Raw genomic sequence first — 26364 nt, forward strand, 5'->3', positions numbered from 1 at the left:
AGTTTTAGTTTGTAAAACAATAATCTATAGCTTTAGCATTTGTTTTAAATGTTCCTACAAACCTTATGACTATAGCAATTGATTGCACCTGTACCAATTTCTGACATTACACGGGTCAAGTTGTGGTACAGGTATCACATTCTGACCCTAACTGGATCCATCTCCTAAATTTCCATTTGATGTCCAATCCCTCAGAACTTTCCTGACTGAATTTTTATGAACAGGAACATACACTAATTAAGTCGTTGTGTATTTGCCAGTCAGAACAAATACAAGATTTTTCCACTGGATCAATTTGGGCATAACAGTTGGTATGCGGAATGTGGATTCCTGAAATCAACGCCTGCTATTTAAAACGAATTAGCATTTGAAGTCTGCATCTCCGCATATGTCTTCCTGTGCATTTTGCTCAACCCTATGAAGTTTGCGGAAGAACCCAATAAACAAGGGGGTACGGCTTAGTAGGTATGTACAATTTTTAGACAAAATGTCACCTAGCATGTTCCCAGTGCTTGGTTGTGTATCTACAAACAAATACCTGTGGTAAATGTTGCATTTTTAAACAGTTCTCGAAAAATGCAGTGAGCCCCCCCTACCCACCAATTATAGTGGTATTTCCCGGCGCACAGCTGCGCGGGAGTGCAGACTAGTCTCGATTGTGCAGGGACGGCCACTGCTGAAAGGGTTTTGTTGTTGGTAAGCTTGAATTTTTGGTTCGGTTTGGTTTTCAATGTTAGGAATATTTAAAAATATTAAAAGCTATATAATAATTTAGTGAGGGAGCTGGTAACATGCATATTTTGAAAAAGCCATAGCTCGATAACTGTTTTCTCCTCGACCTGGGGGTGTTTAAATTGATTATACATGTCTGCGTGGTTTTATTTTCATATTGGCTAGTTGTATTTAAATTGTGTGATGGTTGTATTGTTCTTTTTATTTGTCAGAAAATGTTTGGTTATATACGCGTCAGAAGTAGCTTGTTAATTATAGTAGTTTTGTGTTCAACAAGATTGGGGGAGGGGTTGACATTAATGTATCCATTATTTTGGTCCATTAGTGGGAGCTGACGTTTTTTCTCTTTTACATCTAGGGAAATGTATACACATGCTGAGTAACAAACTTTACATATTAGGCCAGATAGGAAATGCTAAATGTTTGCATGCAATATTGCACTGTTTGTAGCTACAGACTATAGTTCTTATACATTTGTTTTGATTGCGTAGGTCCATGTTCTGTTTGAAAAAAAATAAACTTTTTTTTTTTTTTTTGGTAAACCGACCTTATTTTGAACGATTGATATTTTAAAATAAGGTGAGACTTAATAACTCATACTGAGGACACAGGTCGGAGCTGGACTGTGTTTGGAGTTCTGCCTTCGACTCGAGTGCCGGCGATTTACGTGAAATAAAATGAAAGTAAAAATGAGACGTCGTCATGTGTGTAATTATATAATATGCTGTTACTGTTTAATGTGTGCACTGCAAGTAGTGCAGTAGCCCCTACCTAGGATCCGCGGCTTGACACTGTCTGATGTGTTTTTAAAGGAACCATTTCATTCTGTGAATTTGTCTTTTAAGGTGACTACGTGAATCCAGCAAACATGACTCGAGATTACAAACCAGGCGATCTGATTTTTGCCAAAATGAAGGGCTACCCTCACTGGCCAGCCAGGGTAAGTCACTATGCTGTACTAATACATCTTAACAATTCTGTCGTCCACAGTCTTGTTCGATTTCACATTCAATTGTATTTTATGTCTGTTATAAGACTACTTATGTAATTTAAAACTACTCTAAGCACTACCACAAAGTAGATGTTTTGTATTTTTTTGTATTTTCTTTTTTTTTTTTTTTTTTAACACCCCACCTGACAACCACAAAGAGCAGAAATACACATTTCTACTAGTGCAGTAGTTGATTAGACTTCTCAAACCTATAGCTCCGGGAGCAGATAAATTAAAAGATCATCTTGTATCTCTACTTGTTTGCATGTTATGCAGATCATGCGGAGCTCATATTTCTAAATGGGTTTAAATATGTAAACACTGAAGTTGGTCACTGAATGTGAAATACTTTGTTTTTACTCATTAGACCAGACATTGCCTTCAGTTGTCTTCTATTCACAAGTAAAAATTAACAACTAAGTGGAAAGATCTGGGTTAAGTTAAATTATAATTTGTCAATAAGAATATGAATTGCTGCTCTATGCAGTAGATGTGTAACTAAATAACTTAATATGGAGAAAAACTTAAACATTATAAGTACTTGCTTATCTCACAGTACTAATCAGTCTGGAGCGCCACGATGACAGTTACATCAAAGTAATTTTATTCTGTGATCCCAACGGTTATTTTATTTTAGCTTTCTCTTTTAGTGGTTTAGTAAAAATGACACTTGCAGTGCAATGCAGCAAAGGGAGTTATTTAAAGTTTCTTTAATGATTACCAGTTTTTGTGAAAAAACCACACTATGAATTCATATAACAGATATTGGGTCTCAACACTTTCACTCACTTAAATGTGAAGCTTAGGTGGGGTTGTACAGCTGCAGTAACCGTTGGATAACATGGCATTTGAGAATGCTGTTGAACCAATGAAATGTCTTAGGTACACTTAGGTTTCTGACACACGAAACAGCACATTACCCCTGCCACAGTAAAAATGGAAACTACATTCAAATCTTTTGTTATTTTAAAAACACATAATGTTAGAGACCTGTGCTGTGTGTGACTGGGTGTAGTATTTGATCGTTACGATCACAATGATTCAGTAAATGTTCGTGAAAGATCCAAAAGACAAGGTTCACAATATAGCGGTGAACTAAAGATTCAAACTCCAAGCAGCAAGATTCCGTGACCCGAGGCAAGTTCTACAACAACTTTGCAGCTTTTCTGTCAGAACTTTGGTGTGATATTGCGAGCAAATCTCTGGAACCTTGGAAGGAGTTTGTAATTGCAGGTGGTTTTTAAAATAAGCTAGCGAAGTCGGAATTAAGACATGGAGTTGCAGACATTCCAGAGCTCTATGCAACACATGAAGAGGCTGATGCACGTCTTTTCCTACATGCATCAAATGCTCTGCTTAACTGCCGATGACTGGTTATGTGCACCCCAGATTCAGATGTTGGTGTTTCAGTTTTTTAGGTATCCAAGAACTCTAAGAACTGGCATAAAAGACAAGCAACACTCTTTTTACAGCACATTCGGTTGCAACCAAATGTGGCCCAGACCTGTGCAATATACTTCCTGCACTGCATGCAATTACAAGGTGTGATTCTACTGGCAGCCATTGGAAAAATAAAGCCTCTCGTTATTACTGCAAATCTTGCTCAATTTTCTGATCTAAAGAGTTTGGGCACCAGAATTAAGCTTTTCAATGGAAACTTTTACTGCTGTGGATAATCTGGTGACTACAATGTATAATGGCAAGGCTAATGATGGTGTGAATCGTCTGCACAACAAGAAGTTGTTCAAGAACCAAAAGAAGAATGAACAACTTCCCCCCCCCAACACAAGAGTCAATGAGGAGGAACTATCAGACATACACCTGGCATAATGCTTTAGTGGCAAAAACTGAAGTAACTAGTCATGGCAGGCAGCTGAATGAAGCCACTGGTGCTATTGTGCACACACATTAATGACACAGCAAGCAGCTCCTGATAGGCTACTACAGTTATTCACATGTGGGTGCAGGAAATCGGTATGCAAAAGCAGTTGTAGTTGTGCTAGGAACGTTATAGCTTGCACAGAAGCATGTGGATACATGAATGAAGATAACTGGCAAACTCCTTTCTTTATTGGTTTGCTTGAAAGATGTCTTTCCAGGCACCAACAAACTTTCCACTTTATATTAATTACCAGTAATCGCATTCTGTTCAAAAATCATCAGAAAGTAATATGAATGACTGGTTAACCTCACTGTGGGAAAACAAAAATGGCCTAGGTAGCTACTGTATGTGAGATTCTCGGTTTACTAAAGATCGGTTTCATGAAAAAGGTATAAAGATTATACCCCATATTACTTTTATCAAAACCTCTTTTACCAAAGTTCCTCATAGACCGATTCAATACATTGATCAGTGTTACAGAAATATTATTCATATGGATGTTGATTCTTTTGCTTTCATCACGATGCAGTTTGCTTGCACTAAAACTTTTGAGTTTAGTAAATAATACTGCAATATTGTATTGCCCATGTCTCCAGTTTCTAAAGCTCTGTGTAGCTTTTTATGATTTTTAAAACAAAGTTAAAACAAAGTATGGATGTGCCACTGTAACGTTAATTTCATAAGCCACTCTTAAAGGCAAGATAAACAAAATAGTGTTAGTAATTAATTAACTCAATTTAAAAGAACATAAGAGAAAACGCTTTTTTTGTTTGTTTTGTATTTTGTGTTGGTGGTCAATAAATCATCCCTGCAGATGAACACCAACAGGCTTTAGATCCAACATTGTTTAGGTTATTAAAATAGAAACCAGTGACTACTTGCAGCAGTACCTGAAACATTTTGTTATTGTAAAAAGGGTTTTGTTATTTTAAATTTATGCGTCAGTTTCAATGTCTTAACTTTATTTTAAATTATTACCATGGTTTATACAAAAAATGTGTATGTTCATGCTATGACTTAGAAATTGCGATTTAAAAAATAAAAAAAAGCAAGCAACTCAATTTTACTTTTAAGACGCTAAGAACGATAATGTGTAAAAACCTGAAGCTGAGTTTTGAGTGAACTGTGACAAATAGGCTCAAGTCTCCTGACCCTGCTGCGAGTCTCCCTCCTCCTGAAAAATTATAGAAAACTTGACAACACAAGGCTAAATGCACTCTCCCTCTCTCTTTAAAACTTTACTGTAATTACAAACATCAAACGTGCTAGCATTTGCTAATCAAGGTGCATGCATAATTAATAGTTCTGAGTGTTGGTTGGTCAGTAACCTGTCCATCAATGATATACAGCATATTGCAATAGCTACGGATTTGAAGGTGGGAGATCGATCGTGGTAAAATGGTGTAAAGGACAAAACTGAAACAAACTCAGGATGAACCCCACTGGTAAAAAAAGAAAGATAAAATGCTGCTGGTTTAATGCTGAGACTGGATTGGAAATATCGTAACCGTTTTCATCCTTAGTTCATATTAACTGTAAGACCACAAAGCATATTGTTATTGGATGGTAACTGTAGATCTGTGAAAGTAAGCACCTCACAATCCAACAGTTAGAAGGCTTCCCCCCCCCCCCAAACAGTTCTCTCATATGATTCCTGTGGGAGATAGCGCCTGTGGGTGAACGTACACAAACTGGAAGTCCAAACAAAAAAAAGTGCTGTTAAGTGGTTTATTACTGGTCTGTGACCGTTTAAACAGGGGTATTTATGGGTGGGGGAGGGCGGGCAAATAAAAATGTAAACAACAAAAAGTTTCTTCTGTACAGCCGGCCTGTGCTTGCGAAGGTAGCCTTGTATCAGATTTCTCCCCGCTCACTCGGCAGGTTCTGGAACAGTCCCAAAGTAGCTCCTGTTCCCACAACTATCCGTCGTTAAACCAAAAGGTTAGAATTCTCCGCAATATAGTTTACTGTCCGCATAGACTCCAGGCTCCTCTCCTCTCTCCTGACCTCCTCTGCACAACCAACTCCGTCAACCACACACTCTGCTCATATACAACAAACCCTGCCCATTGAATCAGCCCTGCACTTATCCTTAGGAAACAGGTGTAGCTAATAAGACTGACTCATCAGCATGGTGTTTGAAGCACATGTGCGGGTTTACCTCGCCCAAGATGGCCGCCCCAACCGGACATTAGACTTAAGGTCCACGCCATCTTGGAGAGGGTGGGAGTTAGCGCACACTGCACTGCCCCTGGTCGTAAGGCCACACTTCACCCCTGAACAAGGGAGAATACTTTACCTTGCCACAGTTCCCTTAGTATTAATGTGGAAAATAGAATATGTAATGACAAGCTGCCTTTTTGATTTTTGCATGTGGATTCAGTGTGCTCCAGTTTGGACTACCATTTCACTTCTGAGAAACTTACCTGGCCAAAATATATGGCACAATTTAGGAAGAACAAATCATGCGATCAAAGTGTATGTACATTTAATACCTTGTCTCCATGAGCACCAATCCGAAGACTTGGTTGCCCAGGGCTCAAGGCTACTTACACACACAGGCAAAATGCGTTTGGGAGTTCATCTTTTGCTCTTAATACGGGTTGTATACACACACAGTTCGGTTACAAATGGCAGCGACAACCGCACTAGTTAATCCTGTTCGGAACAAGTATGGAGTGCGGTTATTAATTCAGTTCGGTTAGTTAATGCGCCCTAACTGTGTGTGTGTATTACAACCGCAGTTGGTGCTCAGTGGATTTCTGTGCAGCTAATGATATCATGTTTCAGACATTTCGTGTCAAGTAGATTTTGTAATATTGATGACTAGTACGTTCATAACTGGTAAATAGTGCATACATATAATATACTTTTTTAAAAATTAAAAATCAAAGTACAGTTGTATAATATTTTGTTGTAAGAAAAAAAAAATGTATTTGGTTTTGCCACTTAAATAAAACAGTATGGGACAATTCGTATCCCCAAACGTGACTGCAACTCGTTTTTCCACCGATACTGATCGTCTCATCTGTGTGTTTTGGCACGCCAGTAAATGACAAAGACGCATATACGACTCCTTAGACATGCGTACATTTTTAATCCTGTCATTTGGAAACCAGTCAAGTCGTTCCCACCAGCCTTCTGGTCAGAAGATGGCCCAAATGTTTCGATCTACCGTCATGGTGCTGCAGATCGTCGCCGCTGTATTTAGCAGTGCAAAAAAAGCAAAACGGCATCTCCGCTGGTTTTGCAGAAAAGAGCAGAGCTGTGCTTGACAAGCTCTCGATCGATTATGTACAGTACTTTCTTCCAAAAGCATAAACAAAAACGCAGCCTCCATGTTCTCACACAAAACCTCACGATCGGCATGTAATGATGGCCCGAGTTCAGTGGTTTGTTTAAACGGAGTCACTCACTTCAGTAATGAAAGGTGTGTGTGTGTGTACAACAAAGAACCGCAGCGAGTGCCGTTTGTAAATACTGTTGCTGAGCCAGCTGCAGTGTGTGTGTGTGTACGTAGCCAAAGTTTGCCAAAAACCTTAGGGGCATCTAGCTCCTAGACTTAAAAATTTGGTAGCCAATTAACAAAATTCGGGGCCAAGTGAATTATTCTTAGTTTTATAACTCCAGCTGATATTAAAATAAACTGATATAATTAATGTACTAATATAAAATGTACTGACTCTAACAACCAGATGCTTTTTTCTGATAAGATGGAATGTTAAATGTCAGGAAAAGTCATACGATAGATTAAGAATATTTATTAAGCATACAGTTGATTAGACAATAATACATTACCATATTATTGCACATTCTTTGGCCTTTGGCGTCGCCATTGAGGTACCCCTGCCCATAATATAGCTTGCTGACAAGTGTAGAGACTGACTGAAGGGAAGCCATGGTCAGGGGGGCAGAATAGCTGCCCTCCCCCTTAGACGAAGCAGGTGAAGGCTGGGGAGGAGGAGGCGAACTCTAGCACACTGCAGGGACAGAATGAATGGGGGAAAAAAATAAATTATAAAATGGGTCTTTTAACCCTTTGCGGTCCATTTATTAGTCAGGCACGCCAGGTCTAATTAATTTTCACACGCGCAGTTAATTTTATACGCGCTGTTTAAAAGTATTTTTTTTCACAGTCAAACGGGTTTAAATGGCCCTGCATATCAACAAAGCACACACTAGGCATCTCCAGCCCCTCCCCAGCCTTTTGTTTGCTATAGCGTTCAGCTGTGTAAGAAATAAATAATAATAATAATAATAGTCGTACATACCGATCGATCATCTCCAGATCACTCGTTTTATCACCAAACTCCTCAATAATGCGATCCAAGTCATTATTTTATTACTATAACATCTGAAAAAAGCTCTGCAAATGTCCATGATAGTCTCAGTGCGCTGACGCACTTAACCAGCTTGTTTATTATGGACGGCCATTATCTGATACCTGATACCATGTATGATTATTCATGAAATACGCCTTTTTTTTTTTTTCCCCGACTTGTCTCGGCTCCTGTCGCTACCACTCGGCAATTGAATGGTTTTCTCGGCTTTTTCCGGAGAAAAAACGACTAAACACCAGTTTATTGCGTTGCTATAATGATGTCGGACCCAGTCCGACAAAGGACCTGTGAGGAATAATTGCAATGTCGGACCCAGTCCGACAATGGACCGCAAAGGGTTAAATACTGTATCCTGATTGGTCCTTTTTATGCCACTGTCGGAGTATTTCAAAATGCAAACAACATCTTTGTTGCCACTGTCAAACAGTACCGCAAATCTGGCATGGATACCTCCTGTCACTACTCCCGGATCACAAAGGACGATTTAAAATAAATTAACTAAATAATAATCTTCCCCAACACTGTCACCTGACACTGCCTCAGGTCTTGTGAGAGGTTTGTTTTGATGTGCAATATGGCCAGACGTGGCAAAGAAGGTCTGTGTGATTTTCCTGCTGCACTTCCTCAGACAACAACAAAGACAACAATGAATAAAACACTATGTTGCTCGAAATCGTTTGCTGCAGCTCCACCTACTGTTCAGAATGAATATCTAAAAATACAATACAGTAATCCGGATTGTGGTGGGACCAGAGTAAGAGTAAGGGCGGATATGTAAAAAGGCAGATAAATGAATCCTGTTTTAAATACCATTATACACAGCTGTAACAATTGCTGTATTCACACAATTATTTTTTTGAGATTCAGCTTTTATTAGGGCGCTCCCCTAAATCCCTTATGTAGAAGGATACAGGGTATTAATGGTTGTGACAGTAGCCGTGTGGATGCGTGTGTTCGCTGCTGAGTGACAGGCAAGAGAGCGAGATGGAGGTTGAAGTTGATACGCCCCGCAGGCGAACAGGATTTATTTACGGAACACACAGAACCTCACACGTGACACTACCAACAATGGTTGCACACAGAGTACATACAACCCAGTGTACACAATTTGAAACCGATTTGATGTAGTACTGGTGCTCGACCAACAACACTTGTCTGTGTGTTTTTATGCAATTCATTGCACTGAAGGCTCGCTCACACTCGGCAGTATATTTTATTTTTTTAACAATTATTTTTATTCATTTTCCAATTTTGGAATGTCCAATTATTATTCAACCTGGCTCACCGCTGCAACCTCCAGACTAACTCTGGAGAGACGAAGACGAGCACTTGCGTCCTCTGAAACTAGTGCCGTCAGCCTTCCGCTTTTTTTCACTCTGCAAGCCCGTCGTGCAGCCATATCCAGAACTTAGTGTCGGAAGACCACACAGTTCTGAATTGCGTACAGGCCGGCCTGCAGGTGCCCGGCCAGCCACAGGGGGTCGTTGGTGCGCGGTGAGCCAAGGATTCCCCAGCCGACCTAACCCCTACCCCGCCTGGGCAGCACTTGGCCAATTGGGCACCGCCCCCTGTTAACTCCCGTCCACGGTTGGCTGTGGCATAGCATAGCTCTGACATCTTCGTCTCTCCCAAATTAGTTCGGGGGTTGAGCCAGGTTGAATAATAATTGGACATTCCAAAACTGGAAAATGAATAAAAATAATAAAAATAAAAAATTATAAAAAAAATTATATACAGTATAACCCGGTTAATATCCCAACCCGCTTATCACGTTTTTTTTAAAACCACTTGCCACTCACCATAGGTTTCTATGTTAAATTAACTCTTTTAATACCACTAGGAACCCCGCTTATTATCCCCATTTGAGTCGTTTACCAAAGCTGCGCAGATGAGGTGTACTGTTTTAAATAAATTATTTAACCAATTATACTATCCCTAGATTAATAAACATTGTGTAAACCCTATCAAAAGCGGTACTGGAAGGGCGTTACTTCAGAAGTCACGCCTTCAAAATGTTGGTTAAACTGACTGGCTACATAACTAGCCTGATGCACTGTACGTAGCTAGCTACAAACAAAAATGTCTACTTGAAAAAGAAAAGATCTGACAGACACTTGGTAACAGGAAATGATACATCTCTGTGAAGGAACACCAAAGATTTCACATCAACATTGCAAAACAATTCAGAATTGATCGGTCCACTGTTAATAAACTACCGAAATCGGGAGCTGGCTTTGTTGTTCCTGATTTTATTAGATTGTACACGTAGCCTTGTTTGAGTTGTTAGCTACAGTAATTATGTTACGTTACAGCAATAAACTTAAGCTTATGGTAGGGTAAGTGTTTTAGTGGACTGGTTTCCCCTGCACTGAGCTAGCTAGACAAATAATTAATTTCTGCTATTGTTTAATTAAACATTCTTTAGAAAAACCTATTTGATGTTACAGTACTGTAATATTAGTACAATATTGCAATAAGATGTACAGATATGGATTATATTCAGTTTTCTTTATTTATATGTAAAACGGTTGAATATGGAGTGCTTAAATGTCCCTTACTTTCTACTGCGTGGTTGCGCCATAGGATAACATGAGACCCTGTTTATATCCCAACCTGCATAATATCCCCAAATAACTGCACGGTAATGGAGATATTAAGCGGGTTACACTGTGTGTGTGTGTGTGTGTGTGTGTGTGTGTGTGTGTGTTATATGTGTCATGTCAAATGTCAGCAAGCCTTCAGTGCTATGAATCGAATAAAAACAGACATGCGTTGTTGTTTGAGCACCAGTACTATATCGAATCTGATTTTCAGCTTAAGGTCCTCCCGTGGAGGCTTTTGACCCTGAAAGTGCCTTTTACCAGGTGTGTCACACTAGAGCCCCCCACTGTACATTTAAGAGTGTATAGATAATGGGTTGAAAAAAAAAAAGTTTATTATTTGCTCCCCCACCCCATACTTCATTACTCTAACTGTTATATATATAAGAAGTTAAAACCTTTTAAATTCTTCCTTTAATCACTAATAATAATAATAATAATAGGTGCACAGACGGCGATTCCTTGAGGGCTCCGGGGCTCAAGCTGTGGGCTTGCCTGTAAGCTGCCCAGAGCTGCGCTGTTCTCCGACGCTGTAGCTGTGGGTTGGTTGCATGGCGGGCCTGCAGATTGAAAAGAAGCAGTCGGCTGACGGCACACGCTTCAGAGGACAGCTCTTAATCCACAAATCAGCGGTTTTCACCTTTGCCATTCACATAGATTTCAATAAAAAAGGCAGCACTTTACTGTAGTAGTTTTAATATTTAATCTTTTTTATTAGTGTGTTAATAAAATTTAACTGCGTACATGCTTGTTTGTGTTGATTACTGTACTGGTGATTGGGGGGACATTTTGAATGTCAGGTTATTGTGTGGGAGTTTAGACTGTTCATTGCTTACTGCGGCTGAATCACATTAAAACAAACGTGTTCGTTCTAAAAGGTGGCAACTATCATGCATATCAAGTACATCATTTCAATAACGGTTGTAGCAAGTTAACATTTTTTTAAGCTTTCAGATACTGCCAATTCAAGCCTGTGGGACATTGTGACTGAGAGCGAATGAATCCTAGTCAACAATCTCCTTCCCGATCTGTGAGGGCGCTGTTTAACAGGAACAGAGTACCTTGTACTGGTTGGTCTGGCAGTTCATTCCAGGGTCAGTCAGAAGCCAGCCAGCCAGGAAGGGGGCGGAGTCACAATGCCCGAAGTCATCGCCCTAAAGCGGTACACACGATGTATGTGTCGGTCATGGATTGGAGGAGATGTGACTGAACTAGCTATCGCAGGGGGTGTGACTAAGGGTATAATTGGGGATGTGACGATGTAATCTGTTCCTTTTGATGTGGTTATGAGAATCATTGAGAAAGGAAACGGACTGTGATGAGCGTATCTTGAGTTTTAAGCGTACGACTTGTCACTGTAATTACCTTGCACCGCACCTGCACTCACTGTTGGGAGACGTGACCGTTTCTCTGTTGTGTGTTGTTCTTTGTATTATTATTTCGGGACTGAACCCTGTGGTTTATACGCGGCAATACACATCGTTGTGCAGAGCCAGCATTATTATTTAACGATCTCAAGCAGACCAAGAGAAAATAAAGAACTGTTTGAACCGTAAACTTTGTGTCTGTCATTGTTGGAGTGCCTGTACACCTGAGCACTGCAAACCACTCAATCACAGGCATACACCAAAAATCTACGATGTGATTGGCTTTCTCTTAGCTAGTACACCTGTTTCGTTCCCATGTTAACAGATGCACCATCGGCAGTGAATGCCACTATTTTCCACGAAGTTAATTGTACCTTTAGCCAGCGACGAAAAAGCCTCTTCTATGGAACTAAAAATGCCATCCTTGTACAGCTTTGCCCTCGGCATTAATAAATCTTGCACACACTTCATTCTCACTAATGCCCTTGTCCGTGCCCCCATCAGCCAGTACAGTCGTTTCAAAATGATTTCTTCAAGGTCTCTTTCCAGTGATTCTGCTATTGTCGAAATTAACTCTGCACATTTCACATCAGACATGTAGTTTATGCTGATAGGTACCCCGTTTTTCACCCCGTGTTCGGCCACGGTACAAATTTAACAAATTGCTGCTTCATTTTTGGTTGTTGTGTAGGCTGTGTTAAATTTTGCTTTTCGGTCAGGAAGTGTTCTGTCAACAGTTGTGGTGGCAGCTTTCTCGTCTGCTTTTATTATAGACCTTGCTGTTTCTGTGTCAAAAAATCATGAGCAGCTTTGTGCTTATTGCTGTTTATCTTTTTTTAAAAGTAGTGCAGCCGGTAAGCATATCAAATTTTCTCCAGCGGATATATACATGGGTTACATAGGAGAACAGGGCCATCAGATCTCCTATTCAGCCAGCTGTAAGTTTGAAACCAGTGGTTTTGTATTTTTCTTATTGTCTGAGGTTTAGTTCAATGTTTTTTTGGATTCGGTTGACTGGACGGTACATTTTTGCACTCGGTGTCATTTGATCTCCTTTATATTAACAAAAAAAACAATAAAAAGCAAAGTTTTGCAGGTTCTGTTCAGGCAGCCCTAGTCACATGACATATACTATTGCAGTTCTGGCAGCTCACATGATGGCAACGAGAACGTGACATAGAAAGTGGCGTTAGTTTGGCGGCAGCGCTATGCACAAGAGGAGTCTTTATTTTTTTTCCACCACGAAACCACATTTTAATGGTGTATCGACCTCCCCACCCCCCACAGTAGCCGATTTGAGAGTGCAAATTAATATATGATCGCAGAGACTAATTTTGGTCGCCTCTGGCAACCCACAGCTCGCCAGTTTGAGCCCTGTTTCCATGCAATGCAAGTTTGACAGATGTTGGCAGTTCTTTCCCAGAAACCCTTGCGGATAAGGTCACATTCATTTGTTTAAAGAACCAGAATGATGGACACTTGCTTTGCTTCTAACAATCCTAATGGTTCTTTTGAGCTTTTTGGTACAAAAAAAAACAAAAAACTACACGAGAATATTAAAACACGGAAAAAACAAGTTCACCCCGGATGTGGATTAAATGTTTACTCCCACTCATTACTTGATTGGTCAGTGTTGTGATGGACCTCGCCCATACTGCTTTGGGGAAAGGGTCTCAAAAAAAATCAGGGGCAGCTTTGATTGGTAGCCAATGCAGGTTGGCTAAATTTAACAAATGCAGTATCAGGGGCAGCAGGGTTTTCAACCCGGGTTGAGTGGCGCATGGAAACAAGGTATAATTTAGCTTGTCAGGTGAATAATGCTTCTATTATTAATACTAGGAGTGGCTGCTGCTTATTTGTCTAAACACCGCAATCTTTATATTTGCATAAGGTGTTAAATCTTCAAAGGGTAGGGGGCTTGAAGTCATCTCGGTATAAGACATGACTTGGCTCACTTTTCCTTATTTTTGCTTTTATTTATTTATTTATTTATGTATTTAATTTATTTGTTTTAGGTTGATGACGTTCCAGATGGAGCAGTAAAACCTTCCAATGTTAAATTGCCAATTTTCTTCTTTGGCACTCACGAGACGTAAGTAGGAAAGATAATTAATGTGTGGGGTGTGTTATACGGTCCCAATGGTACTGCTAATCTGATTTACAGCAGCCATAGTCGGTTACTATTATAGTTACATTGTGTTTTAATTAATTACCAACTTGAAGTCTTGTGTAAATAGTGTAGAAAATTATATATATATATATATATATATATATATATATATATATATATATTAAAATAATGTATACGCAGTCACCTATCCTTCATTTTGGCATGTCTTTGGCCGTAGATGTAACTGGCAGTCACAAGATTTGTGTAGCTACAGAACTGCATTTCCTCAGCTCCAACCAGGTATCAGTTAATACAGATGCCTGAGTTTAAAGGAAAGGACTTGTTTATGAAATTAGAAACTGCGTAGATTCAGCTATGAAACTTTACAGCATTATTTATTGATGGACCTTGACCTGACCTGAATAATATTACTGTGGCTTTTCTTGTTGTCATTATTTAATTAATTTTTTTATTTTGCAGTGCATTTCTGGGCCCCAAAGACATCTTCCCCTATGCAGAAAACAAAGACAAGTATGGCAAGCCCAACAAAAGGAAGGGTTTTAATGAAGGCCTTTGGGAAATTGAAAATAACCCAAAAGTCGAGCTCTCTGACCAAGAGGTAAGTTTATCATTTCAAATCTAGAAGTAATGCTTTTAAAAAGTGTTTTTTCTTGTTAGTGAAAACATTGATCATATACTATGAGCAAACCTTTAAAAAGTCATAGGGTAAGTTCAACAAGTACAGTGGAAGCTGAAACTCTAGGATAGGAAGGCAGGAAGGTATATGCAACCTGTGTTTTATAGTTCGTATAGACTGTCATGCACATCTTTAACCCTTTGCGGTCCATTTATTAATTGCGCGTCAGGCACGCCAGGTCTAATTCATTTTCACACGCGCAGTTAATTTTAGACGCGCTGTTTAAAAGTATTTTTTTTCACAGTCAAACGGGTTTAAATGGCCCTGCATATCAACAAAGCACTCACTAGGCATCTCCAGCCCTGCCCCACCCTTTCGTTTGCTATAGCGTTCACCTATGTAAAATAAATAATAATAATAATAGTCGTACATACCGATCGATCATCTCCGGATCACTCGTTTTATCACCAAACTCCTCAATAATGCGATCCAAGTCATTATTTTATTACTATAACATCTCAAAAAAGCTCTGCAAATGTCCTTGTTTTCTGTGCGCTGATTCAGTCAGCCAACTTGTTTACTTACGTCCGCCCCCGTTATCTGATACCTGATACCATGTATGACTATTCATGAGAGACGCCTTTTTTTTTTTTTTTTTGCGACTTGTCTCTGTGCTGTCACTCCCACTCGGCAATAGAATGGTTTTCTCGGCTTTTTCCGGCGAAAAAACGACTAGACACCCGTTTATTGCGTTGCTATAATGATGTCGACAAAGGACCTGTGAGGAATAATTGCAATGTCGGACCCAGTCCGATAATGGGCCGCAAAGGGTTAAAGGTGGCTGTATTATACTGTATGTATAAGAAAAGTTACTTTACCCAAAAGTTTATCCTCCAAAGTGAATAGCCTTTTGAAGAAAATGTGGTGTTTTATCAGTGTTTGTGTGCAAGTAGCTATTGGTGTTGATGCTGCAGGATTAATTTGTTATATAGATGCAGCCAGTGGGGAGTGTGACCGGCAAGGACCCTGTATCTGACAGCAGCCAAGAACAAGAACAGCAGGTGGAGGAAGAAGCAAAGGCTGGAGATAAAAGAAGAAAATCCACAAGTGCCAAAGTAAGGAAAAAGTGCCTGACTTCAGGCAGCAGTAGCTCATTGGTTGTTCACCCTAAACAAACTGCTGCAATAAAATGGATAACCCTATGACTTAATTATTGTAGAATTGCACACCAGCAAGTTGTCGTCTTGAGCTGGTTTGTAGAGCTTTAGGAAGTCTGCTTTCAGCCGTGTGGATTGTGACCAGGCTTTATTACGATACAGCTACAACAGATGTATCAATGTACTTTTCTTCACTGAAGGGTATATACAAGTTGTATTTCCCTGTGTTAAGGAAAAAATAATATTCTGGTTTAGTTGGTTTTGGCTGACTATAATCAAGATGGAATGCTTTGTAAGTAGATCTTTCTGGATACATTTTCATGTGATTTCCTAAATTGGCAGTGGGTAGATTCCTACTATTTCTGTATTTAAGATTAAATGGGAATATAAAAAGCAAAACTTTATATTAGGTTTCTTTAATGTAGAGTAAAGGGTGAATAACAATATATCGTTAAATGATGAGATTTGCTGTATATAAGGGGGGCAATAATTGAATGCCTGCTTGTCTGGCTGTCCTAACCCTACGCTTGCTGCAGTGTTGACAAGTGGTTGGTTTTGCCTCAGGTACCTGCTAAACGCGCTCGCTTGGCTACTGCTGGTTCTGAGGGAGATCAGAAGGAGGCAGAGGGTGCAAACAAGGATACTGTGAACTTGCCAGTTTCTGGTTATGTACGTATGTTAATGCTAGCTCTCGATTCCACTGCCCTGGGGGGCACTTAAGTTGTACTGAGATGGAGCTTCACTTGGTAATTTATGAATGTTTAAATGCTATGCAGGTGTCTGTGTTTAAACTGGATCTATATACACACACTCTCTTCATATTACATTCTCATGTATACCGACAGCCCTGGTGACTATTTTCTAAGCAAAGAAACCCTAAATAATCAAATAATGTTTTAACATTGCAAAGACTTAAGTACAAAGTGTAAAAATAAAAAAACAAAAAAAAAACACGTACACAAAGTATATATTGAAATTATGGCTGTCACTCACTAACATTTTTGATCGGTTCATTTATGGGCATTAGTTGATTTAATCTGTAGATTCATCCGTGCACATTTTTTAATAAAGGTAAAGATCTTATAGTTGCTGTCCTGTATAGTAATAATACTAAAATCACAGAATGTAAAAAAAAAAAAAAAAAAAAATGCCCAATGGGAATTTGGTCTTTTTTTAAAAGCATTTGTATTATTATTTTTATCTTGGTAAATGTCTCTTTGTCCCTCCTTCCTGATTTGTATCTATCATTGATTCATTCTGAATACTTTAAACCCGCCCCAACTACTGAGTGGCAGCCATTCCTAAATTTCTATGGGAGACACCGCTTGTGAGATTTAAAACAAGATTGGAAGACAACAAGGGAAAAAAGGTACAATTGAAGTGTGCAAGTACTGTCGAGTTCATACATAGTGACACCCAAGAATTTTGGAAAGTAACCGAAAACAATAATTTCATACAGTATATAAAAAGTGAAAGCCCCGAAAAAAAAACTATTTATGTAAAACTCGAAAATAGCTCAAAATAAGCACCAACGAATGAAATTAATAAAAACCAAAAAACAGAAGCCTTATTTGTCATACATTTTTTTTTAAAACCTAATTTCTTTAAATGTAAAATAAAGATGGCGTATGAATGTGTTATGAACATCTTACCTGACGTCATCTATTTATATTGGTGAGGTATCTTTTTTAAAATTATTATTATATTATTATTATTATTATTATTATTATTATTATTATTATTATTATTATTTATTTCTTAGCAGACACCCTTATCCAGGACAACTTACAATTGTTACAAGATATCTCATTATTTCACATTATACATTATTTCATATTATACAGATATCACATTATTGTTTACATACAATTACCCATTTATACAGTTGTTTTTTTACTGGAGCAATCTATGTAAAGTAGCTTGCTCAAGGATACAGCAGCAGTGTCCCCCACCTGGGATTAAACCCACGACTCTCCGGTCAAGAGTCCAGAGCCCTAACCACTACTCCACACTGCTCCATACAGCTAGGAAATACTGTCAGTTAAACCGGCTGCTACATCATCTAGATTGGCCCAGAAAACAGGTTTAAATTATGCCGCTGCTGATGTGTTGAAGTTGAAAAGGCCTTTTGACACCTTGTGGTCTAAATTGGTATGTTGCAATTGAGCTCATAGACCGGTCTTATTTAGGACCCGTTTTCAGTTTTAAACCTCAACGGGTTTAAGTGGAACGTTGCAGTCCACCCAATGTGTTTAGGCTTTTGTCAAGTCCAATATTTTAGTTTTCCTTGTATTTCAGCTTTGTTTGAATAAACTAAAGGATTAACAGTATTTATTTAATACAACAACAATGGAATTACTTCCAAACCCGAACAGCATGGCTGTTCGCAGTATAAGTAAGCAATAACAGCCACACAATAGGAACCACCTAGGAAGTGCTGTAATTTTACCTCGTGCCCTGAAGGGTGTTGCGCTTATAAAATGGGTAATTAAAGTTAAATTCAGTGTTGTATCAGATTACTGTAACAGCCTCTTCGCCAATAGAAAGTTCAGACCCCTTTTAAAGTCATTATAGCGAGGGTTGTGTTTTTCCACAGTAAGAATGGCTTATTTGACTGCATATCATGAACTAAAATAAATATTTCACAATCCAACATAATATTTTTCAAAACAGAAAAAAAGCTTGGTTACATTCAAAAGGTTTCATTTTCTCTAGTTGCTATGCAACAAATGTTCCTAAATATTTAAATGCTTACCTGAAAAAAGTAAATGCTAAATTGTTGACTATTTTGTTTTTTATTAAAATAGACATATTTTCACCATCAGAGAATTATCAAAATAAAAACATAACTAAATGTAAAAATAAGACGCGTGAAATGTCCCCTTATAGTACATGACAGTGATCTCTAGCAGAAATATTTCCGATCTTTGATGCATGGTTTTTTTTTTTGTTTTGTTTGTTTTTTTGTTTTTTGGGGCGTTTTAAAGCAATGGATGGTACATCCAATTTTTTGCACACGTATAAGTAGAAAAGTTTAAAAGGATCACATATAATATTTTGATGCAAAGAGGGAGGCATAAATGTTTAGAATGCACTTGTATGAAATACACACAATTTACGTTTTGCCATCAATTTCGGAGCAGTTTTGAAAATGAACTTTAGGATGGAAAGTATTTGGCCATGAAGGGAAATTTTAAAAAACATAATCATAATACAGCCGTAAAAAATAAAATAAAATCCTTTGTTTTGTCGTACATAATTTGTCATACATAATCAAACTAGGAGGTAAAACCTCATTTTTTAAAGTTGTGACGATCCTAAAGGTTGGTAAAGCACCTACTTAGTGTGATCTGTACCGACAGTGTTTTCCAGACATTAAGAAAAAAACTAAAACGTGTACGCTCGTTATTTATTTTATTCTGTCTTAAAACTATATTCTTCCAATATTATAAGCATAGTAAAGTAAGTAAATAAGGACATATGTTTTTAATCTTGAAATATGATAGTGTTAAGGTGCTGCATTTTATTTAGATAGTTGGTTTCCCTTTCGTTCAGTTTTGTTTATATATATATATATATATATATATATATATATATATATATATATATATATATATATATATATATATATATATATGAAATACACAGTGGTTTCCAGAAGTATTCACCCCATACCAATAATGTCACATTTTGTTGAATTACAAATAATGTATGCACAGTTTTTCAAACAGACTTTTTTTTTTTTTTATTCAAAGCTGTAGTGGTTAAACTGAACACTGTTATATGAGGAGGAGGTTAAATGTCAGCAAAACTTGCAAAGAAAATGTACAAAATTAAATGTACTGGTTGCATAAGTATTCAGCCCTTTAAGTCAGTACCTGGTAGAAGCACCTTTTGCAGCAATTACTGAGTCTTTTTGGATCGGTTTCTACTAGCTTTGCACAGTAGGATGGTGACATTTCTGCCCATTCTTCATGGGAAAATTAGTCCAGTTCTGATAAGTTTGTTGTGGATCATCGATGGACTGCAGTCTTCAAGTCACGCCATAAATTTGATTGGATTCAAGTCAGGACTTTGACTGGGCCACTCAAGAACATTAATTCTCTTCTTGTTCAACCACTCCAGTGTGGCTTTGGCTTTGTGCTTCGGGTCATTGTCCTGCTGAAATGTGAATTTCCTCCCCAGTTTCAGAGTCTTGGCTGACTCGAACAGGTTCTCTTCAATGATTCGCCTGTACTTTGCACCATCCATTCTCCCCTCTATCCTGACAAGCTTCCCAGTCCCTGCTGAAGAGAAGCATCCCCATAACATGCTGCCACCACCATGCTTGACAGTTGGGATGGTGTTGACAGGGTGATGTGCAGTGTTGGGCTTGCGCCAGACGTAACGCTTGGAATTTAGACCAAAAAGTTCAGTTTTTGTCTCGTCTGACCACAAAACCTTTTTCCACATGTCTGCAGTATCATCTACGTGCGTTTTTGCAAACTCCATACGAGCTTTAAGATTAGGTTTTTTGAGTAATGGCTTCTTTCTTGCCACCCGTCCATACAGGCCAGCTTTGTGTAGGGACCGGCTTATTGTTGATGTGTGAACATTGACTTCCATCTCAGACACAGAACTTTGCAGATCTCTCAAGGTCATTGTTGGCTTCAGAGTGACATCCCGAACCAGTTTCCTGCTTGCCCGGCTGCTCAGTTTGGGAGGGCAACCTGATCTGGTTAGTGTCTAGGTGGTATGATGCATCTTCCACTTCTTAATGATGGACTTCACTGTGCTGGGAGGGATAATCAGCACCTTTTGAAATTTTCTTGTACCCTTCTGCTCTGTGCCTCTCTACCACTTTATCCCTGACTTGTTTCGAAAGCTCCTTGGTCTTCATGGTTGCTATGTTGGATCACTATGTGAGTTGCAGCTTGAAAGTCTTTATATACCCGAGGGAAATTATCTACAAGTTAAACCTCTTTGAGTACACACAGGCTGAAACCATTTCACTAGTTTTGTGACCTTTCAAACAAATAATTTGCACCTGAGCTGATTTAGGGCTTGAATTCTTACTTATTTATGTTCTATATGCATTTTTTAACTTTATCAGTGTGGAGTAGTTTGTGTAGATTCTACATGTAAAGTCTAATTTGAAAGTGTCGTGGACTACGCTCAGGTGCCAGCAAAATGTGAAAACTTTGCAGGGGGTGAATACTTCTGCAAATCACTGTATATGTGTGTGTGTGATTTGATATATATATACACTACCGGTCAAAAGTTTTAGAACACCTCAATTTTTCCAGTTTTTATTGAAATTTACGCAGTTTAATGTCTCAATGTACTCTGAAATTAAAGCACAGAACAAATAAACAATTGGAGATAAAAAAGAAATCATGGAATCGTTTTGTTTAACAAAATTTAATCTAAATTTGACTCAAAGTAGCCACTTTTTGCAGATATAACAGCCGAACACACTCGTGGCATTCTTTCTACAGTGGAAATCAAATATTGTTCGGAAAGTTCTTCCCAACACTGTTGCAGAAGTTCCCACAAATGTGTTGCACTTGTAGGTTGCTTTGCTTTCACCCTTCTGTCCAGTTCATCCCAAAGCAGCTCGATGGGGTTTAAGTCTGGAGACACTGCTGGCCATTCCATGATTTGAAGCCTACCGTCTTGTTCTTTTCTTCTAAGGTAGTTCTGACATAGCCTGGAGGTATGTTTTGGGTCATTATCTTGCTGTAGGATGAACCCCTGACCAACTAGGCGTATACCAGAGGGTATTGCATGGCGCTGCAAAATGCTGTGGTAGCAGTTTTGGTTCAGGGTGCCACTCACTCTGTGCAAGTCGCCGACTCTGGATCCAGCAAAAGAGCCCCAGACCATCACGCTTCCTCCTCCATGTTTGACAGTTGGTGTCACACACCGAGGAACCATCCTTTCGCCTACTCGACGGCGTACAAAAACCCTGCGTGATGAACTGAAGATTTCAAATTTTGATTCATCGGTCCATAAGACCTTCTTCCAGTCTTCAGTAGTCCACTGGCGGTGCTTCATGCCCCAGGCAAGCCTCTTTTTCTTATTTTGCCATCTTAGCAATGGCTTTCTTACTGCCACTCGACCTGTCAAACTTGCAGCTCTAAGTCTTCTCTTCACAGTTGAAACTGAGACTTGCTTACTTCGACCAGTGTTAAGCTGTGCTTGAAGCTGTTGTCCTGTGAGCCGCCTATCACGCAAGCTGTTGACTCTCAGAAAATTGTTTTCTGATTCTGTTGTGGCTTTGGGTCTGCCAGACCTCTTCCTGTCAGAGTTTCCAAGTGCCTTTTGATGGTGTAGGAAACTGTACTCACTGACACCTTGGCTTTCTTTGAAATTTCTCTAAAGGAAAGACCTACACTTTTAAGGGTTATAATGGTCTGTCTGTCTTCCTTTGTTAATTGCCTTTTTCTCGCCATTATGAGAGCAATATACTACTTCCTGCAGTACAATACTGTCCAAATAATGCTTAAGAGGGTGTAGTAACACAGTCTGTTCCAACACTGCTTTTATACAGACAGAGGGTTTGTAAGTAATCAACAAAAGTTGGGACACCTGTAGGAATTGTTAGCATCAACTTTCAAGGCTTAATTTACTTCCATTGCTGCAGAACAGCTGTAAGTTGTTAACCCATTACTTGTTCCCTGAAAAAGGCCTTTTTCTATAACTCTGAAATGTACATTATTTTTCAGTTTTTGGTAACCTAAACTTTTATTTTTAACCTCTGGCAGTTTACCGCTTACCTTTGTACCATTTCAGGTTATTCACTGGACTTGAACTGCTTAAATTTCAATAAAAACTGGAAAAATGGGGGTGTTCTAAAACTTTTGACCGGTAGTGTATATACAGACGTGCTCATATTTGTTGGTACCCCTCCACAAAAAACGAAGAATGCACAATTTTCTATGAAATAACTTGAAACTGACAAGTAATTGGCATCCACCATTGTTTATTCCATATTTAATAGAAATCAGACTTTGCTTTTGATTTTTTATTCAACATAATATTGTAAATAATAAAACAAATGAAAATGGCATGGACAAAAATGATGGGACCACTAACTTAATATTTTGTTGCACAACCTTTAGAGGCAATCACTGCAATCAAACGTTTTCTGTAGCTCTCAATGAGACTTCTGCACCTGTTAACAGGTAGTTTGGCCCACTCTTCCTGAGCAAATTGCTCCAGCTTTCTCAGGTTTGATGGGTGCCTTCTCCAGACTGCAAGTTTCAGCTCTTTCCATAGATGTTCGATAGGATTCAGATCAGGACTCATAGAAGGCCACTTCAGAATAGTCCAATGTTTTGTTCTTATCCATTCTTGGGTGCTTTTAGCTGTGTGTTTTGGGTCATTATCCTGTTGGAGGACCCATGACCTGCGACTGAGACAGAGCTTTCTGACACTGGGCAGTACGTTACGCTCCAGAATGCCTTGATAGTCTTGAGATTTCATTGTGCCCTGCACAGATTCAAGGCACCCTGTGCCAGGCGCAGCAAAGCAACCCCAAAACATAACCGAGCCTCCTCCATGTTTCACTGTAGGTATGGTGTTCTTTTCTTTGAAAGCTTCATTTTTTCGTCTGTGAACATAGAGCTGATGTGACTTGCCAAAAAGCTCCAGTTTTGACTCATCTGTCCAAAGGACATTCTCCCAGAAGGATTGTGGCTTGTCAATATGCATTTTAGCAAATTCCAGTCTGGCTTTTTTATGTTTCTTTCAAAAGTGGAGTCCTCCTGGGTCTTCTTCCATGGAGCCCACTTTCGCTCAAAAAGCGACGGATGGTGCGATCAGAAACTGACGTACCTTCACCTTGGAGTTCAGCTTGTATCTCTTTGGCAGTTATCCTTGGTTCTTTTTCTACCATTTGCACTATCCTTCTGTTCAATCTGGGGTCGATTTTCCTCTTGCGGCCGCGCCCAGGGAGGTTGGCTACAGTTCCATGGACCTTAAACTTCTTAATAATATTTGCAACTGTTGTCACAGGAACATCAAGCTGCTTGGAGATGGTCTTGTAGCCTTTACCTTTACCATGCTTGTCTATTATTTTCTTTCTGATCTCCTCAGACAACTCTCTCCTTTGCTTTCTCTGGTCCATGTTCAGTGTGGTGCACACAATGATACCAAACAGCACAGTGACTACTTTTCTCCATTTAAATAGGTTGAATGACTGATTACAAGATTGGAGACATGTGTGATACTAATTAAAGAAACTAATTAGTTTGAAATATCACTATAATCCAGTTATTTATTATCTTTTCTAAGGGGTACCAACAAATGTGTCCAGGCCATTTTAGAATATCTTTGTAGAATAAGCAATAATTCATCTCTTTTCACAGCTTCTTTGCTTTATTCTATGACATACCAAAGGCATGCAAGTATACATGATAAAATAGCTTTTAATTTCATCACTTTTCAGGAGGAATGAAGCATTATTTCAATGAGCTGTAAGGGTACCAACAAATTTGAGCACGTCTGTATATATATATAAATTTGTTAGCCAATCGCAGTGAAAGTTTATATATACAGTTTTGCTTTTGTGGATGAGGAAAAAGTTACAAGAAATAGATGTCAACAATTAGGAGGCTGTGTGGTCCAGTGGTTAAAGAAAAGGGCTTGTAACCAGGAGGTCCCCGGTTCAAATCTCACCTTAGCCACTGACTCGTGGGCAGACGCATGGCAAATTAAATTTAATAGAGAAAAGTGTAAAGTATTGCATGCGGGCAATAAAAATGTGCATTATAAATATCATATGGGAGATGGTAAAATTGAAGAAGGGAACTATGAAAAAGACCTAGGAGTTTATGTTGACTCAGAAATGTCTTCATCTAGACAATGTGGGGAAGCTATAAAAAAGGCTAACAAGATGCTCGGATATATTGTGATAAGTGTTGAATTTAAATCAAGGGAAGTAATGTTAAAACTCTACAATGCATTAGTAAGACCTCACATAGAATATTGTGTTCAGTTCTGGTCACCCCGTTACAAAAAGGATATTGCTGCTTTAGAAATAGTGCAAAGAAGAGCAACCAGAATTATCCCGGGTTTAAAAGGCATGTCGTATGCAGACAGGCTAAAAGAATTGAATCTATTCAGTCTTGAACAAAGAAGACTACGCGGCGATCTGATTCAAACATTCAAAATCCTAAAAGGTATAGACAATGTCAACCCAGGGGACTACTTTGACCTGAAAAAAGAAACAAGGACAAGGGGTCACAAACGGAGATTAGATAAAGGGGCATTCAGAACAGAAAATAGGAGGCACTTTTTTTACACAGAGAATTGTGAGGGTCTGGAACCAACTCCCCAGTAATGTTGTTGAAGCTGACACCCTGGGATCCTTCAAGAAGCTGCTTGATGAGATTCTGGGATCAATAAGCTACTAACAACCAAACGAGCAAGATGGGCTGAATGGCCTCCTCTCGTTTGTAAACTTTCTTATGTTCATTGTGTGACCCTGAGCAAGTCACTAAACCTCCTTGTGCTCTGTCTTTCAGGTGAGACGTAATTGTAAGTGACTCTGCAGCTGATGCATAGTTCACACACCCTAGTCTCTGTATGTCGCCTTGGATAAAGGCGTCTGCTAAATAAACAAATAGTAATAATAATTATTTCAGCAATTTTTTTGCAAAAATGCCAATTAAAAAATATTCATACCCTTTGATGCTTTGATAGTATTGTCTACAAGGTACTATAAATTTCAGTATGATAGTGCAGAACCTAATACTAGAAAAGTCTAGAAAATGCTGGATTGTAGGTGAACATTCTTTTGAGAGTATAAAAGGGTTAGGCAAAAAGTAAAGAGCTATCTGAAAATTTATTGTCATAAAGCTGGAGAAGGATACAAGAAGATTTCCAAGAATTTGAGTATCCCAATTTCAACTATTGTTTCTATTATCAAGAAGTACAAGACTCATAGTACTGTCACAACGCTCCCACGGTCTGGAAGAAAGACGGTTTAGAAGTATTGTGAGGAAGGTCAATAACAATCCGAGATTGACTGCCAAAGATATTCAAAGTGAATTATCTGCAAGTGGGAATGGAGTTTCCATTTCAGTCATAGGTCAAGTATTGCTTCGAGGAGGTCTCAATGGTCGCAGTCCTTAGGAAAACATCACAAGGACAATCAGTTAAAGTTTGCAAAACGGCATATGAATGATGGATATGAGTTCTGGTCAAAGGTTTTGTGGAGTGATGAAACAAAAATCGAGCTATTTGGTCACTCTGATAGTCGTTACGTTTGGAGAAAGTCTGGTGAGGCGCACAAAGAAAAGAACACCATACCTACTGTCAAGCATGGAGGTGGTAATATCCTTCTATATGGCTGTTTTTCCTTTAATGGCACATGACATTTATTTCCAATATATGGTAAAATGGATTACATAGCATACCAAAAGATATTGGCCAATCATCTGAAACCCTCCACTACAAAACTTGGTTTAAAGTGCAACTGGACGTTCCAACACAACAACGATCCAAAGCATGCATCAAAATCACTTCAGAATGGTTAAAGAAGAATAAAGTCAAGGTTCTGGA

At 38.9% G+C, this 26364-nt stretch overlaps 1 protein-coding gene across 4 annotated transcripts in view; it reads left to right on the forward strand.

Moving 5' to 3' along the window:
* The first annotated feature begins 348 nt into the window (after positions 1-348).
* Positions 349-26364, forward strand: part of LOC117421552 (PC4 and SFRS1-interacting protein-like) — a 37181-nt gene continuing 11165 nt past the window's right edge. The window contains exons 1-6 of one of the 4 annotated variants that reach the window (XM_059031754.1): positions 349-465; positions 1578-1672; positions 13928-14004; positions 14503-14641; positions 15652-15774; positions 16381-16485. In XM_059031754.1, coding sequence (XP_058887737.1) covers positions 1601-1672; positions 13928-14004; positions 14503-14641; positions 15652-15774; positions 16381-16485 — 516 coding nt within the window. In that variant the 5' untranslated portion in view covers positions 349-465; positions 1578-1600. Of the gene's footprint in view, positions 466-605; positions 697-1289; positions 1312-1577; positions 1673-13927; positions 14005-14502; positions 14642-15651; positions 15775-16380; positions 16486-26364 lie in introns of those variants that run through there. The other 3 variants (XM_034036077.3, XM_059031755.1, XM_034036079.3) reach the window with 3 other exon arrangements.

The sequence above is a fragment of the Acipenser ruthenus genome, chromosome 1 (genome assembly GCF_902713425.1).
Source record: "Acipenser ruthenus chromosome 1, fAciRut3.2 maternal haplotype, whole genome shotgun sequence".
Taxonomy (NCBI): Eukaryota; Metazoa; Chordata; class Actinopteri; order Acipenseriformes; family Acipenseridae; genus Acipenser; species Acipenser ruthenus.